Source organism: Sarcophilus harrisii, chromosome 6 (genome assembly GCF_902635505.1).
Source record: "Sarcophilus harrisii chromosome 6, mSarHar1.11, whole genome shotgun sequence".
In the NCBI taxonomy this organism is placed as follows: Eukaryota; Metazoa; Chordata; class Mammalia; order Dasyuromorphia; family Dasyuridae; genus Sarcophilus; species Sarcophilus harrisii.
The window spans coordinates 84,790,855-84,806,679 of record NC_045431.1 but is presented as its reverse complement, the minus strand read 5'-3'; the positions used below and the strand labels follow the sequence as shown (position 1 = coordinate 84,806,679).

At 33.6% G+C, this 15,825-nt stretch overlaps 1 protein-coding gene across 1 annotated transcript in view; it reads right to left on the bottom strand.

The window, feature by feature from the left end:
• TMEM144 (transmembrane protein 144) overlaps positions 1-13,313 on the bottom strand; it is a 53,242-nt gene extending 39,929 nt beyond the window's left edge. The window contains 2 exon segments of the mRNA XM_023505891.1: positions 1,769-1,891; positions 13,199-13,313. Coding sequence (XP_023361659.1) covers positions 1,769-1,891; positions 13,199-13,313 — 238 coding nt within the window.
• Between the last annotated feature and the right edge of the window lie 2,512 nt (positions 13,314-15,825).

Here is a 15,825-nt window from a genome sequence, read left to right as displayed (position 1 = left end):
AATACCTAGTATGTATCTAGGAGGTCATAATCATAAATGCTAATTAAACTGAATTGGGGAACAATATGGTGGAATTCATTTTTATGGCTTTGGCCAGGAATCTCTGCTCAAGGACTGAAAATTTTAACTCTGACAGAACCTTAAAGAACATCTTTCCATTTTGACTAATGGTACTTTTAGATGTATTTGTTCATCCAAAAAAGATTGCTAAAATATTATTAAAATATTGGGCTAATAGTTCCTGACTGTGTAGGAAAAAAAAGCAAAAACCTGACACATCTGATTGATATAAGTAGGTTTTTAAATAAATGGTTTTGGAATTGCTCCTGCCTCCCAATCATTAACTTTTGAGTGATTGATTAATCAATATAATCATATGTTTTTTGTAAAATGGATCAGGAAGACCACTTGAAAATATATTACTAATGCATTTTTAAACAAATAGACCCATTGATTTGGGGAAATTTGACTTTCTGTTTTAAAAATAGCATAAACTTTTGTAGTTCACGCATTCTTCATGGATTTATGCTATAAAGTATCTCCTGCCAAAAGAATTAAGAGGGTAGAATTCCTGCCTTGAATGTATAGTAGCTTGTTATTTGAGAGGTTATCTAGACTTAATACTTTATCTGACAGATGAGGTAAATGGTCCAGAAAAGTTACTTGCCTAAAAATATATAGGCAGGAAATATTGGGGTCAATATGCTAACTCCAATCTTTTGATTCTAATTCATTGCCTCCTTGATAGTGTAGTAGACAGGGCATTAGTTTTGGAATTGGAAAGACTGTGAATTAAAATTTCATCTCTGACACTAGCTTTGTAACCCAGGACAAATCATTTCTCTAGGTCTCATTTTCCTTGTCTATAAATGAAAGGGTAGTGTTCAGTGGTCACATCTAGGTCTAATTCTATGATCTTACTTGGATGGGTCCATGATCGCACTGATGTGTACACTTTTGCCTCTACTAGGAAGGATTTTAACCACTCACAACTTTTCCCAACTCTTGTCAAAATCTTATGTGGGTAATTGGGATAGTATTTGATGTATTGGGAACCTCTTTGATTTTGTGTGGCTACCAATGAAGTTTATTAATTGCTTATGCGTTTCTCTTATTTCCTGACCAACATCCTTCCTGTGTCAGGAATATAACTCTTAGCTAATATTCTTTATTCTATGTCTTCATCACAAGTTTTTAGTACATATATATATATATATATGTATATATATATACATATATATATATATTCTAGCTTATTGATACCCACATGTGCCTTTTTATGTCCTTTTGCTATATTAAATATATGACAAATAGAAAAGCCCAAAATGTGTACTGTGATGTTTCTTCACTAAATTACTGAGTTTTTATTCCATCCAATAAGGATTCATGTCAAGAAATGATTGAAAGAATGTATTAAGCATTAAACACTACTGGGACTAGCATACACAAAGGAAACTAAAGAGATCTCAAGGAAAAGGTAGAGGCTAAGTGTTAGAGGGAAAAGGGTAGCACAAGTCAGAAGACTTGAGTTCAAATTCTGATTCTGTAACATTCTGCCTATTACCATAATTGTGGCTTTTAATCTCTTTGATCTTACTATCCTCCTCTGCAAAGTGAAGAGATTGGATTTGACCTCTAACATTTCTTCCAATTCTATATCTCTGACAACACATTTAAAAAGGCAACAATACATCTATAACATTAAAATGTAAACTTGCATTATTTTAGTAATAGGGTTTTTAGTAACAAAATATTTTCTATACATTACCTGTGGCCCAAACACAACCCCCAAGCATTGCAAGAGGCCAGAACTTGGGACAGTGGAGTAACACATTGACCATTAAGGAAACTGTCCATATGGCAGCACAGAGAATCCACTGAAGAAACATTCCTGTCAATAAAGCAATAATTTATTATCAATAGTTTATACCTGAATTTTACTATGTGTATACTTAGAGATATTTAGGGCCTTACTTGTCCTGATTATTCAAAGCAAACTGGAGTTCTTCCCACTAATAACTAGAAGTTAGTGAGTGATTCTACATTTCCATCTTGGTACCATGCTGGTTTCTATTATCTACTGAAGAAAACTGATATAGAATTGTTATTTCATACATCAGTTTTCTAAAGTCCATGTTTTTGTGATTCTTACTAAGGCAAGAAATGCATAGAAAGTTGAATTATTTTAAGTTCTTGTGGGCTGGGACATTTAAAAACCTGGGAGTTAGCTTCTTGTAAGTGAAAATATACTTTCTAATTTCTAAGCAGCCTTTTAGTGATGTGGGGTTAAGTAAGTGAATGCATCTCCTGCAGGTTTTTGCCAATAGTGGATGAAGTCCGTTAGATTTCATCCACTATTGGCAAAAACAATAAAAGTCAACTTTAAAGAGAGACAAGAAAGTATGTAATCAAAAGGTTCATTTAAAAGGGAGAAGCTAGAGTTATAAGCAAGTAATTTGTAATGTAAGCATTTGCCTAGCTGAGAAGGAAGAAGAGAAGAAAACTAATGTGATAGAAATTGGTGGAAAACCACAATGACAGTGGCTGATTGTAGGTTGTTTTATGCCTTGGCTTTAATTATTAGGAATCTACTCATACCCTAGATCTAGGTAACAATCAGTTAATGTGGTAGGAAAAAAACTTAAAGAGTTCATTATAAAAGAGACAGAGGTATAGTACAATAAAGGGACATGGCAGTTTGCCCCTAATTTAGCAGAAAGAATGGTCAGTAGGAAGTATTGAGAATCAAAGATGTTCTCATTAAAATATGAAAAAAACCAGAAAGCTATACAAGATTATCCCTGTTGAAGGAACAGAAATAGCTCAGCTATAAACTATGTATTTATTGGGTACAAATTCAATTGCCTGCTATATGAGATGAAAAGGTTTCTTTTCTTGCCATCTTACCAGGGAATGTGAAGTCATCTTTCCTAGTAAGGTAATTGTTATAGGCTGGGAAACTAAGAACAGAAGGGGTATCATGAAAATTGAAAAGATATGTGCTTTTATTCCAAAAATGCTTAGAGAATGAAATTCATCAATTCTAAACCAATGAGTTTGACATCAATTCTGGGAAAATTTTAGAAAATTATTATTATTATTATTATTTTAAATCAGATGTGATTTCATCAGTGTAGCAGCCATATTTTGCTGATTAATTTTCACTTCTAAATGCCAATAGGTAACAAGTCCCAAACTTACAGACTTATCGAATGACATATAACTAAGAGGACAAATGATTTTCCCAGGACTACACAATCAGTATGTGTCAGAGAAAAGATTTGATCTTAAGTCTAATTGTAAAGGCAGCTCCTTTTTCCTGTGACTATACAGCTTGTAGAATATATTAAATAGATGATTAGTACATATCTAGAAAAGGAATGGTTAAACAATAACCTATCATTTTAAAAAGTAGCAATATTTGATTGATCAGAAAAATACAGTAGAACTAGAATTTAAAAAGAGTTTGGTAAGAGTATCTTATGCTCTTCTTTTGGAGAAAATGGAGAAAGTTAAACTGAATAGTTATTAATGATTCCATAACAGTTTGAAAACCTTTAGGCAACCTGGCTGTTCCTAGCTGTCTAAAGGCAGCTGGTGTCACACTGAATTCAAATCTAGCTCAGGTACTTACTATCTGTATGACCCTGGGTAAGTTTCCTCAACTATAAAAAGGTGATAATATTTTTTTTGGGTGTCAAAAGAGATATTTGCAAAAAAGCACTTACCTATAGTACCTAGCACATAAAAGAAACTGTATAAATGCTTATTCTCTTCTCTCTTTGGTAGCATATGCCAAGGATCTAAGGTTTTTCCATTTAACATGCCATTAATGGCATGTCTAAAGTCATACACAGAATCCTTATCTGCAGAAGATATCAAACCAAAAGTGATAGCTGATGCATTATATGAGAAAATTCAGAAAGAGTTTGACCAAACAAAACACGAGGTTGTTTTTTAGGAAATTGAACTTAGGATATATGTTACATCTTATATTTGATTTCAAGAAAGTTTTATGCTTACAAGAAAGATAGGATTGGACAGCAGTTTGTCCGAAAAAGAATTAGGGGTTTTAAAAGTGGCTTGCCAACTCAATATGAGTCAGCAGTGAGATATAATGCCTTAAAAAAAGCTAAGTCAATATTACTTTGCATTAAGAGAGGCAGAGATTCAGGAATGAGCATACAGCATTTGTGCTACACTCAACGGGTCAGGTCATATTTGGAATATTATATTCAAGTCTTTGTACCAAATCTTAGGAAGAATGCTGCCAAACTGCAGAACATCCAGGGGAGTTCCATCCGGATGGAGAAGGGTCTTGAATCCATTCCATTGGAAGGAGGGTGGAAGGAGTAATGGTTGATAGATTAGAAAAGAGAAGATTCAAGGGAAGTATGATAGAAGTCTTCAAGTATTTTAAAGGCTATCATATGAAAGAAGTAATAGATTTGTTTTGCTTGGTCCCTGAAGGGTGAACAAGGAACCCCAGTGGAGAGTTGCAGAGACAAATTCATGCTTGATGTCAGGAAAAGATTTCTAATAATTATAGCTGTCTAAAAATAGAATGAGCTGTTCAAAAGGTAGCAGGTTCTTTGTGATTAGATTTCTGAGCAAAGGCTGGCTAACTATTTGCTGAAATGTTTTGGTGGGGATTTTTTTGTGGGGAAGGGGTTAGGAAAATGACTTTTGATGTTGCTTCCCCTATGACATTCTATGAGAAAAGTCTGGGAGGAGGAAGAAGGAAATCTACAATGGTCTTGAATCTGAAGAGTGGGAAAAATAATACTGATAGTCATATAATGTTTTATGGTTTAGACATTGTTTAAACTTTAGGAGATTAAAACTACACTAAGACTTTTTGGGACATCTTGTGTGTTGTTTTCATGTGTCCTAAACAATACCCCTGTGAAATATTTGTAAAAATACTACTATTCCTCTTCCCCCAATTTTTTTTACAAATAGAGTAATTGAATCTCAAAGAGATGAGTTTACTTGTCAACAGACAACTTCTACATGTGACAAAAGACATTTGAACCCAACCCTTTCATGGACTAGTCAGTACATCATTTGTTCTACTATACAATTCTGTTTCTCTAAAAATGATATAGAGAAGGAAAGGGGAACAGAGATTTCTGCTGTACATTCGGGGTTACCTATGAGATTTCTGATTCTCTCCAGCCTCTCTTTCTACTCCTGCCATGGCTGATCTTGAAATCCTGGGAAAGAAACAGCTTTTATGTTCACAAAATGAATAGGTACCACAGAGGCCAACAGAAATGAGATCATCTATTACTAGTCACAGAGAGAATAGATACTTATCTTGGCAGCACTGTTTAGGAATGCATATCTTGACTTCCCATGGTTAAAATCAAAAGTTAGGATGTCCTTATAACACAGGAATTTGACACATCATGAATTGTCTTCTGAGACTTGTTCAAAGTTTCTAAACAATACTCTTTTCTGATGATTCAATTGGGAATAAAAAAAAAAATCAATACTGGGACCTAGAAAGAAAGTTGTAGATGAGAAACAAGGATTTGGGGTCAGAGATGCATTTTATCATTATATTAGATTGATGGTAAGAAGGTAAAAGAAAGCATAGTATTGAAAGTGAATCATTTACTAAGAAAATAGATCAGAGAGTGGTATTTGGCTTAAGATCCATGGCTCAAGATACAGGAATTGATGATTCTTGGCCAGTATAAGAGTACATCTAATGAGGACTGGGAAAATTATATTTGCTTAGAGATTGGCTAATCTGATTGAAGGACATTTTAAACTCAGACAGAAGGGAGCAACAGAACAGTACCTAGCAATAACTATGAAATCAGATACCATTAAAATAGTAAGTAGGATAAGAAGAATAATAGAAGTATTTAAAAATCAAAGACATTTGATCATGGCACTAAAGAGATACATGAATAGGTAAACTAGGAAGCAACTTTCCCTCCCATTGTGTTAAATCTTGCATTAAAAAAAACAACTTTTCAATGACCCAGAAATTTTTATTTGGTTATTAAAAATGGATGCAATGCAGTTCAAAGTGAGACAATTCTTTTGGTCAGAGGAATGATTCAAAGGTGATTCAGAGATCTGATATAGGAAGATGAAATTCAACTCAGGAATTTTATAAGAGACATATATATATATATATATATAGGCAAAAATGATAATATGGTCTCAGATATTTATATCTAAATGTGGTGAGATGGGTAAGAAAAGGAACCAGATGTATTAACAGGTATAGTATCATTGGTAATTCCAGTACTTTATCTCTGTTAATTATATTATATTTATATTATATATAGTTTGCTTTGTATATATTTGTTTGCATGTTGTCTCCACCATTATATTGTAAACTCCTTGATGGCAGGGGACTGTTTTTTGCCTCTTTTTGTATTCCTTGCGTTTAGCTAAATGCTGGCATGTAGTAGATATGTAAAATTTTTTTATGGATGGCAGAGCTAAGATGGTGGAGGAAAGGCAGCAACTTGCCAATCTCTCCCCCAAACTGCTCCAAATTCCTTTAAATAATGGCTCTAAACAAATTTTAGAGCATCAATACACACAAAAAGATGGAGTAGAACATTTTTCCATCCAAAGGCAACTTAGAAGGTCAGCAGAAAAGATCTGTGGAACTAGGATGGCAGCTCAGTGTGCAATTCCAGATCAAGATGCACCAGTGTAGCACTGGCCCAATCCCAATGCCAGGAAAACAGGAACTAGTCAGAGTCAGCAGCAGCACAGGGACTTCTCATCCCATAAACAGCAAAGACTACTTAGAAAGTTGGCAGGAAAAGTTTGTCAGTAGGGTGAGAGGACCTTGGAAAACCACAAGTGGACATGGGCAGAGGCTCTACTACCTCCTAAGGCCTCAACTCAGAAGATGTTTCCTCATTAACACTAAAAAACTCTGTTGTTTTGGGATCCTAGATCTTATAGCTTTGGTGGGGCAGGAGCACTTCTAATTATTCCAGGGCAGAAAAGGATGCTTTTTATCAGGTCCTTAGAAGGATCTCTGAAAACAGCTGCACAAAAGAGCTGAAGCTTGGGACAGTGCACTATCCCCCGGAAATAGAGCCATAATTCAACAAAGAGTTAAAAGTCAAATAATAGGGTTAGGAAAATGAGCAGACAACAGAAAAAAAGATTCTGACCATACAGAGTTACTATGGTAACAAGGAAGATCAAAACACACACTCAGAAGAAGATAACAAAGTCAAAACTTTTATCTACATTCAAAGCCTCAAAGAAAAACAGAATTGGAATCAGTCTATGGAAGAGCTCAAAAGGAATTTTGAAAACCAAGTATGAGAGAGATATAGGAAAAAGTCAGGAAAAGAATTGAGAGTGGCACAAAAAAATTTAAAAAAACTAATGAGGAGCAGAATGCCTTAAAGAGCAAAACTGGCCAAGGGGAAAGGAGATAAAAAGGCTTATTGAAGAAAATAATCCCATAAAAATTGGAATTGGATATATGACTTTATGAAAAATAAAATGCAATATAAAGCAAAACCCCCAAAATGAAAAACAAATTAGGAAAAAAAGTTAAATGTCTCATTGGAAAAACAACTGACCTAAAAAATAGATACAGGAGAGATAATTGTAAAATTATTGGCCTACTTGAAAGTCATGATAAAAAAAAAAAGTCTGGACATCATCTCTCAAGAAATTATTAAGGAAAACTGTCCTATTCTTGAATCAAATAATAAAATCAAAATTGGAAGAATCCAACAATCATCTCCTGAAAGAGATCCCCAAATAAAAACTCCCAGGGATATCATAGCCAAATTCCAGAACTCCCAGGTCAAGGAGAAAATATTGCAAAATTCAGAAAGAAACAATTCAAGTGTAGTGGAGCCACAGTCAGGATGATGCAAGGTTTAGCAGCTTCTACATTGAAGGACTGGAAGGCTTGGAATATGATATTCTGAAGAACAGTGGAGTTAGGATTTTAATCAAGAATCCCTGACCTAACAATATTGAGCTCAATCTTTCATAGAAAGGGTGGTCATTAAATGAAATGGAGGATTTGAAAGCATTTATAATGAAAAGATCAGAGCTGAATAGAAAATCTGATTTTCAAATACAGGACTGAAGAGAATCACAAGGAGATAATCAGGAAAGTGATATCCTAAGGAATTTAATAATGTTTATCTGTTTACATTCCTACATGGAAGGAAGATATTTGTAACTCAGAACTTTTCCATTATTATGACAGTTAGAAGCTATATATATATATATATATATATATATATATATATAGAGAGAGAGAGAGAGAGAGAGAGAGCAATAGTGTGAACTGAATATGAAAGGATAATAACTTTTCAATAAATGATGAAATTAAGGGGTGAGAGAAAAGAATGGAAAAGAGAGAAGAGAGAAGTGGAATGGTGAAAATTATCTGCCATAAAAATAGGTAAAAAAAAAAATTTTACAGTGGAGGGGAAGAGGGGGAGATTAGGGTGAGTGAGTGAACCTTACTCTCTCAGAACTAACTCAAAGAAGAAATAACAAACACTCAGTATGGATGTAGAAATCTATTTTACCCCGCAGGAAAGTAGGAGAGGAATGGAATAAGGGAAAGAGGGAGGTTGATAGAAGAAAGGGCATATAGAAAAGGCAATGGTGAGTAGCAAAACAGTTTTGAGGAGGGACAGAGTGAAAGGAGAGAGAGAATAAATGGGGGGAATAATTACAATAGTAATTACAAAAAGATTTTAGGAGCAATTATCTCTGATAAAGCCTCATTTCTCAAATATAAGGGAAACTGAGTCAAATTTATAAAAAAAAATAAGTGCCATGCTCCAAACTGATGAATGATCAAAAGATATTAACTATGCCAAAGAGCCATAAAAGCATGCATCCTTTGAGTAATACCACCAATACCAGGCACAAATTCCAAAAGAAAAAATGTACAAAAATATTTATCTCAGCTTTCTTCCCTAGCCAAAAACATTGGAAACTGAAGGGATGTCCATCAGTTGAGGAAGGGGAAAAATGTGATTATGACGGGATATTATTATACTATGAGAATGATGAACAGGATTCTCTCAGAAAAATCTGGAAAGTCCTTCAAGAACTCAAACAAAATGAAATGTATTTAATATAAATTAATAGGAATGTTCTGGGATTATCAGTTGGGAATGACTTTGGTATTCTCAGCAATAAAATAATCCATGACTACTTTGAAGCACTTATGAAAAATTCTATCCATACTCAGAAAAACAACTGATTGTGTCTGAATACAAATTAAAGCTCTCTCTCTTACTTCCCCCCTCCTCCCTCCTTCCTTCCCTCTTCCTCTTCCCCTCTCCCTCCCTCCCCCTCTCCCCTCCTTCTCATCTTTCTGCCTCTTCCCTCCCCCCCTCCTCTCTTCCCTCCTTCTCCTCTAACTTGATTTTCTTGACTTTTTTTTTTTAAGGCAAGGATATCTGTTTTCTTTAACAACATGGCTTTTATGAAAATGTTTTACATAACTTCACTTGTGCTTTCTTAATGGAAGTTGGGCATAAAGGAGAGAATCTAGAACTCAAAGTTTTAAAGACAATTATGAAAAAAATTATTTTAAATGTAACTGGGGAAATAACAAATAAAAATTAAAAAATTAAGGATTGATGATTATTTTTGAGACTTAACTAGAATGTGACTATATTGGAATATACCAATAAAAGGGTATACTCATTTAAAAGTAAGGATTAAGCATGAGGGAAATGAAATAGCAAGATACATCAATAATATATACCTGTGTAGAAATCTAACTAAAGAATTATTAAGTAATTTAAATGCTTTATCTCATTTAATCCTCAGAAATCTGTAATTTACAGATTATATAACTTAGCCATTATAAGTATTATCTCCCATTTTAACAACTCAAACTTGCTTATATAGTATTTTTTATTTTATCATCAAAGCTTCTGTCAATATCTGCTGTTAAAGTATTTCTTTTCTTTAGGTGGTGCAGTAGAGAGAGCACTGGCTCTAGCATCTGGAAAATTCATTGACCTTTCTGAGTTCAAATGTAGTTTTTAGACACTTACTAGCTATGTGAATCTGGATAAGTTACTTAATCCTGTTTACCTCAGTTCCTCATCTGTAAAATGAGTGGATAAAGTAATAGAAAAGCACTCCAGTATGTTTTCTAAGAAAATTGTTTGGGGTCATGGAAAGTCAAAAATGACTGAAGTGATTGAACAAAAACAACACTGCTTTCAAAGATAGAAATCACAACCCACCTATGTATGCCCTTCTTATCCTATGTAATTGTTATCTGTGCCTTAAATGTCCTCTGCAGGAAAAACTCAACATTCTCCGGACATTTGTTGGAGTCTTTTTTAACATTCTAGGAATACCAGAGCTTCACAGGCTATTAGTTTGTCTTCTCTTGTTCTCCAAAAGTGATTAGTTAACCTACTTTTCCAGGTATACAAAATCCTTAATGGTATTTCATAGTTCTTGGAACATAAATCATTGCTGGCGATATATGGCAGCCTACTTATGTCTTTTTCTATATAGTACCCTTTAAATCTTCTACTTGCCTTGCTACTAATTTCACCTTTCAAAATATGAGGAAGAACTAGTTGCCAAAGCACATAAGATGATATTCCTGGACCTGAGATGAGGAAGTAAATGCTAAGGATAGTGAGCTAGGTAACATAGATTTTAGAAAAGTAGATCTCAAAGAGTTCAGAAGTAAAAAAGGTAGAATACCAATCTTATAGCTTTTTTAAAAAAAAAAAAGGAAATTGGTTTTGAATTTGTGTACTCAAGAATGAAATACTTCAATTATAGTTGCATTTGATTCCAGTAAGGACTGTGTTGAAGCTCTAAACCAGTCAGATTAGACATATTTTCAGTAAGAGAATTTATATCTTAGAAATGGACAAACACTCCAAATTAGGGCTTGAGTTACTGTGTTATTGAACTCTAAAGTTAAGAAAGTAATGAAGAAAATATAAATGATGCAGATTTTTAAAAAACCACTTTACATTCCCCTTCTCCTAAGTAGTTATAAAGTATTTACCAGCTCATCACCGATTCCAGTGAAGAAGGAAAAAAGGATATGTGAAAAGAGACCAGTGTTGGCTGCAAAGGGAACTCAAAGAAGATGATTTTACATCTTTAATGGCTTATATGATATATGTAGGCAAGAACCAAGAGAAAATCTTATATAGCAACAGCAATATTGTTTAAGAACAATTCTGAGCAAATAAGTTATTTTGACTATTATAAGTAGCCACATTTACTCAAAAGGACTTATGAAAAAAGAATGTGTCTCTATCCAGAGAAAGAGCTAATATAACTATGCATAGAACAGTTTTACATATATACACATATGTTTATATATATATATGTGTGTGTGTGTGTGTACATATATACATATACACTTAGATATAGCTTCATACAAAGACATACCCATATCTATCTATATATATATATCTACCATTAGAAAGACACATACATACACATATATTTCTAATGGTAGCCATCTTTACGAGAGATGAGGGAAGAAAAAAAAAGAAATTTATATTTTATTGTACTTTGTTATGGAAGTGTTTTATTCCATAAATTAAAAAAAAAAAACAAAAAAACTGAGAATGAATACAAAAGCAACAACCTTAAGAAAGCCAAAGTCAGATCTGAATTGATTATTATGATACATACTGAGAATACAATAAATAAAACTTAATAAAAGTTTTCTTTTCAAGTTGTATTGAGAGTCATAAAAAAGAAGGGGCAAATCTATTGTTTGTATTTGGCTGAGAGAGATGATGATATTAGAAGGAGGTAGAGATACTGAATCCCAATTCTCTACTTCCCCCCACCCCTGTTCAAATAATGAGTATGAGCTTCAAACTGAAAATGATATAATAAAAATGATTTATGGGGAAGAGAAATTGAAGATAAGTAAGGAGATGGTAAGAGAGCATCTAAGTATGCTCCATGAGTTCAAATTATCATTATCTTTCCCCTAGGACTTATCTTCTGGCATAGTGAATTGCTGACCTGTAGGTGAACTTTAAAAATTAGCTGTGAATATTCAGGAGAGATTCAAGAGCTTAGAAGTAGAAAAATATTATTCAATTTTTTAAAGAGCAAAGAAGGTAGATTAGGGAATTTCTGGGAAAATACTAGAAGCTATTGTTGAAGAAATAGCTTAAAAAGGAAAAGAAAGAGATTACAAAGGCAGCATATGGAATCATCAAAAATAAATCATGCCTAGCTAATCATAATTCTCTTTTTTTGGATGGGTTACTAGATTGTTTAATTGAGAAGACTCCATAGACCAGTCTATCTGCATTTTGGTAAGGCATCAAACAACTGTCTCATGATATCATTGCCAATATAATCAGGATTAGATGGAAACATTGTTAGGAACTGAACTACTAAACTCCAAATGTCCATTAATTAATTGTTGTTGGCCTGAATAGAAGTTCATAGTGGTTTTTTGTGGGCCTCGATCCTTGACTATGTTCTGTTCAATTCTTCTTTTTTTTAATCTGTGATTTTAAGACGTAAGGAAAAAAAAGATCTAAAGATATAGATGTTATGTTTATTAAATCTGTACATAACAAAACATGGGGAAAAAATGGCTGATATTGTTAGGTACCAAAAAATTAAGGTACAATAAGTTAACAGCTTGGTGTGATGAGTAAGAATATATCTAGATTTTGTCATTTGGATTTTGAAAAATCAAATGAAAATAAAAGAAGATTAGAGACAGGAGTTAGTATAGCTAGAAACTGGTTAAGGTGAACAAGAACAAGAGAAAGTTTTAGTGGTTTGAAAGTTCAAAATGAGTTCACATTATATATCACAAGGCAGCTAAGAAAACTAATATGATTTTGGCTGCATTAGTAGAAATATCTGGAATGAAGACATGATAATTTTCCTTTTTTTTTTTTTTTTTTTTTGCCAGTTTTTATGTCCAGTTCTAGGTGCCATATTTTGGGAAGGATACTGAGAAATGGTAATGTATCAAGTACAAAGCAGAGTGATTAGAATGGTAACAAGACATAAAAATGTACCATGTGAAGATTACTTGAAGGAAAAAAATGATAATTTTTAGAGATTTGTCATTTTCAAAATTATAAATTAATCTCCTATTAAGAATAATCAGAATGCTCCTGGCTAAAAAGGTGTGTGTGTATGTGTATGTGTGTGTGTGTGTGTGTGTGTGTGTGTGTGTGTGTATTACCATCTCCAGTATCAAATTTTTTAACTGGAACGAAGTTGGACCCAAATAAGATAACAGCTACATCCTAGGAGATGAAGCCAACAATGAGATCTGTTCCATTGTTGCTGTGTTCCATGGTGGTGACACTGCCTGGGAGCCAGCTGAAGATATTGAGGTTTGATGTAGATTCAGCTTGGTGTAGTTTCTCTTCTGAAAGAAGAAAAATGAAGAAATGGAAGAGAATAAGCATTATCTCACCTTGAATGTGACAGAGAGAAATTTAGTATTTTACATTTTCTAGAGTCATGTATCCTAAATCTAGAAATAAATGAGAGAAGTCCAACAGTCAAGTCAGAATTAATTCAATGGTTCTCCCTGATGTCTGAGATTGGGTTAGCTTCTATGAAATTTTGGAATATTACTCGATAATGGATGCTTAGAAAACAACAATAATTCATGTGAGTGTCCAAATTATTATTATTATCATACTTCAAAATTTCCATGTTTGCTTAATTATTCAAAATATTAAGAAGGAAACAAATATTAATTAAGGGCCTCCTCTGTGCCAAGCACTATGTTAAGTGATTTACAAATATTACCTCATTTGATCCAAACCTTCACCTTGGGAAGTCTTTGCTCTAATTATACCCATTTTACAGATGAGAAAACTGAGACAGAAAGCAGTTAAGTGTCTTGTCTGGTGACTTATAGCTAGTGGATGGGTGGATTTGAACTCATTTCCTTGCCACTAGTTTTAACTCCTTATCTACTTATAATGAATTCACAGCACATGGAGGGCAACAACCTCATTTTACAGATTGGGAAACTCAAGGCCAAAGAGGTTTAGGGATACATTATGAAATCACTATATTTAAAAAAAAAAAAAAAAAAAAAGATTCCCACTGCTTTCAGTTTCTACAACTGAAAAATAAAGAGGTTAAATTAAGAAATTTTCCTAAGTCCTAAAGGCACTCAAACTCACTATCTGAAACTGAAACCTCTATCTTCTTCTCTAAATATGCTACCTCCAGGTAGTGGTGGACTGGAGATAATGAGAGTGAGGCAAGAAATATTAAGGAGGTACAACAGACAGGACTTGGTGAAAAATCTTGATAAAAGAAGAGATAAAGAAGTAGGTAGATCCAAGCACAACTTTATAATTAAGAAACTAGGCAGACCGTTCATATGATGCTTGTACTCTCAATAGAAATAGTGATATTTGGAGGAAGGGTGATTTAGACAGAGTAGGAGTTCCATTTTGAACATTTTGAAGTAAAGGTGGGAGATTCTGGTCTTAAGATATTTAGAAGGAAGTTTGTTGGACTGGAATTCAGGGAGAAAAAAAAAATAGGATAAGCATATATTGATTTGTGAGCTACCTGCCTAGAGCAGATAAGATCATTAAGGAAGAGGGAGCTTAGAGAGAGAAGAGAGCCCAAGACATAGCCTTAAGGGAAATAACTATTTATAGAATGGAAGCTATTTGATTTATCTGAGAATACTGAAAAGGAGTTGTAAGATAAGCAGGCTGAGATTGAGGAAACATCAGTGCAATCAATGTCCCAGGCAGAAGAATATCCAAGATAAGGAAGTAGTTAAGAGAACCAAAATCTATAGCAAAAATTCAAAAAAGGCTCAGAAAAAGGTTATTCAAATAAAATTATGGTAATTTTTGATTAAGAGCGATTTTAGAACAGTGTGAAAACCAGGTGATTGGAATGAAAGGAGTAATGAGGAAATCATTTTAGAAATTTAATAATAAGTCATTATAGGAGTTTAAAAGTAAAAGGAAGATAGGAGTTAGGTCAATGATTTAATTAGAAATTTAAAATGAAAGTTTTTAAGGATAAAGAGCTGTTTGCTTCACCTAGAGGTGAATATTGTACATAAAAGTAGCTGTTTGGGGAAACATGACTGAGAAGCAACAGGAATAAAATAATTATTATTGTGTAGTGGTGAGGGCCTAGTTGAGATTAAAAAAAATTAGGAATGCATCATATTTATCTTTAAAAAAAATAGCCACAATAGATCTATACATTCAAGAAACAGAACACATATATTTAAAAACTCAACATATTTTGCCTTTAGAAAAGTGCTGGCTTTAATGTCAGTTCTATTTTTAAATGTTGCTTATGCTTCTTTCAGATTTACCCTGATTTAGTGAGCGAGACTCCTGGTAGAAACTGTTATAGGAAATTATCCAGAAATGAGAGTTATGACAATCATGAAACTAAAAAGATACATACAAACTATTTCAACTCCTCTGCTTTTAGGGCATACAGCTTACCTCTCATCTCTGCCTTACATTTTATTTTTATAAAAGGCCAATAAGAAATGGAGGCAAGATATCATGAGGTTAGTGGCAGTCAGAGTTGTTAAAATCCCCGTATGGTTGGTACAGAGGTTCTTCATGAAAGAATTCATGATACCCACATTATTAATTGGCAGAAATGACAGTTTATTGTTGGACAGAATCCAGTTCTGCTAAGAGACTGACTTTTTTTTAGTGGCAAAGTTCTGTTAGGGAAATGGAGGCTGACACTAAGAAGAGAATGCCTTTTCAATGGGCAGGGTCTTAGCAAGCTGCTTTGGACTTTCTGCAAAGAGTGAATTTAGAAACTGCCCTTTAAAAAGAGTCTTGAGGCTTT